Below are 670 nucleotides of genomic sequence, written 5' to 3'. Positions count from 1 at the left end.
TTTTTTTTTTTTTTTTTTAAGAATAGAATTAGAATAGTATGCAAGCCCGTTTCCGCCACTGAATACAAAATAAAAAAGGTAATTGCGACTTTTTATCTCACAATTTAGATTTTTTTCTTAGAATTGCGTGATATAAACTCGCAATTCTGTGAAAAAAAAGTCAGAAGTGTGAGATAAGTCCCAAGTACCTTTTTAATCTTTTATTCAGTGGCGGAAACGGGCTTCCATAGAATAGAGAGTGCTAGAGTTAAATAAAGATATGAAAAATCATATTAGATATGAAAAATAAAATATGCAAATCATGCAAAATTCTTGTTATTTTAATGCAGGTACATCAAATGGACAAAGCAGACGTATCCACAGGGTGGAAAGGAGAGTCATTTATCAGTGCTTCTTGAAAGAGCAGTTACGCGCTTCACAGCCGACAAGAAATATCACAATGACGTTCGCTACGTTGAGCTCTGGATCGAGTTTGTGAGTGACGAACCTTCTAGATGAATATTCAGAGGGCATTGTAGTGTTTTAAACGTGTTTGTTTCTGTTTCCTGGCAGGCGGAGGGCTGTTCTGACCCGATGGACGTCTACCGCTACATGCAAGCTCAAGGCATCGGAAGCATGCAAGCCACGCTTTACATCGCCTGGTCTGAAGAGTACGAGAAGAGAGGGAATA

At 38.4% G+C, this 670-nt stretch overlaps 1 protein-coding gene across 1 annotated transcript; it reads left to right on the top strand.

The window, feature by feature from the left end:
* Positions 1–329: 329 nt before the first annotated feature.
* Positions 330–664, top strand: LOC107581099 (mitotic checkpoint serine/threonine-protein kinase BUB1 beta-like; the record flags this gene model as incomplete). Its single annotated transcript, XM_016266665.1, has 2 exons — positions 330–474; positions 553–664. Coding segments are annotated over 2 exons (257 nt in total), but the record flags the coding sequence as incomplete, so codon positions are not given.
* Between the last annotated feature and the right edge of the window lie 6 nt (positions 665–670).

The sequence above is a fragment of the Sinocyclocheilus grahami genome, unplaced genomic scaffold (assembly GCF_001515645.1).
Source record: "Sinocyclocheilus grahami isolate Dianchi unplaced genomic scaffold, SAMN03320097.WGS_v1.1 scaffold74550.1, whole genome shotgun sequence".
NCBI classification, from domain to species: domain Eukaryota; kingdom Metazoa; phylum Chordata; class Actinopteri; order Cypriniformes; family Cyprinidae; genus Sinocyclocheilus; species Sinocyclocheilus grahami.
This window is presented reverse-complemented; position numbering and strand designations above follow the sequence as displayed.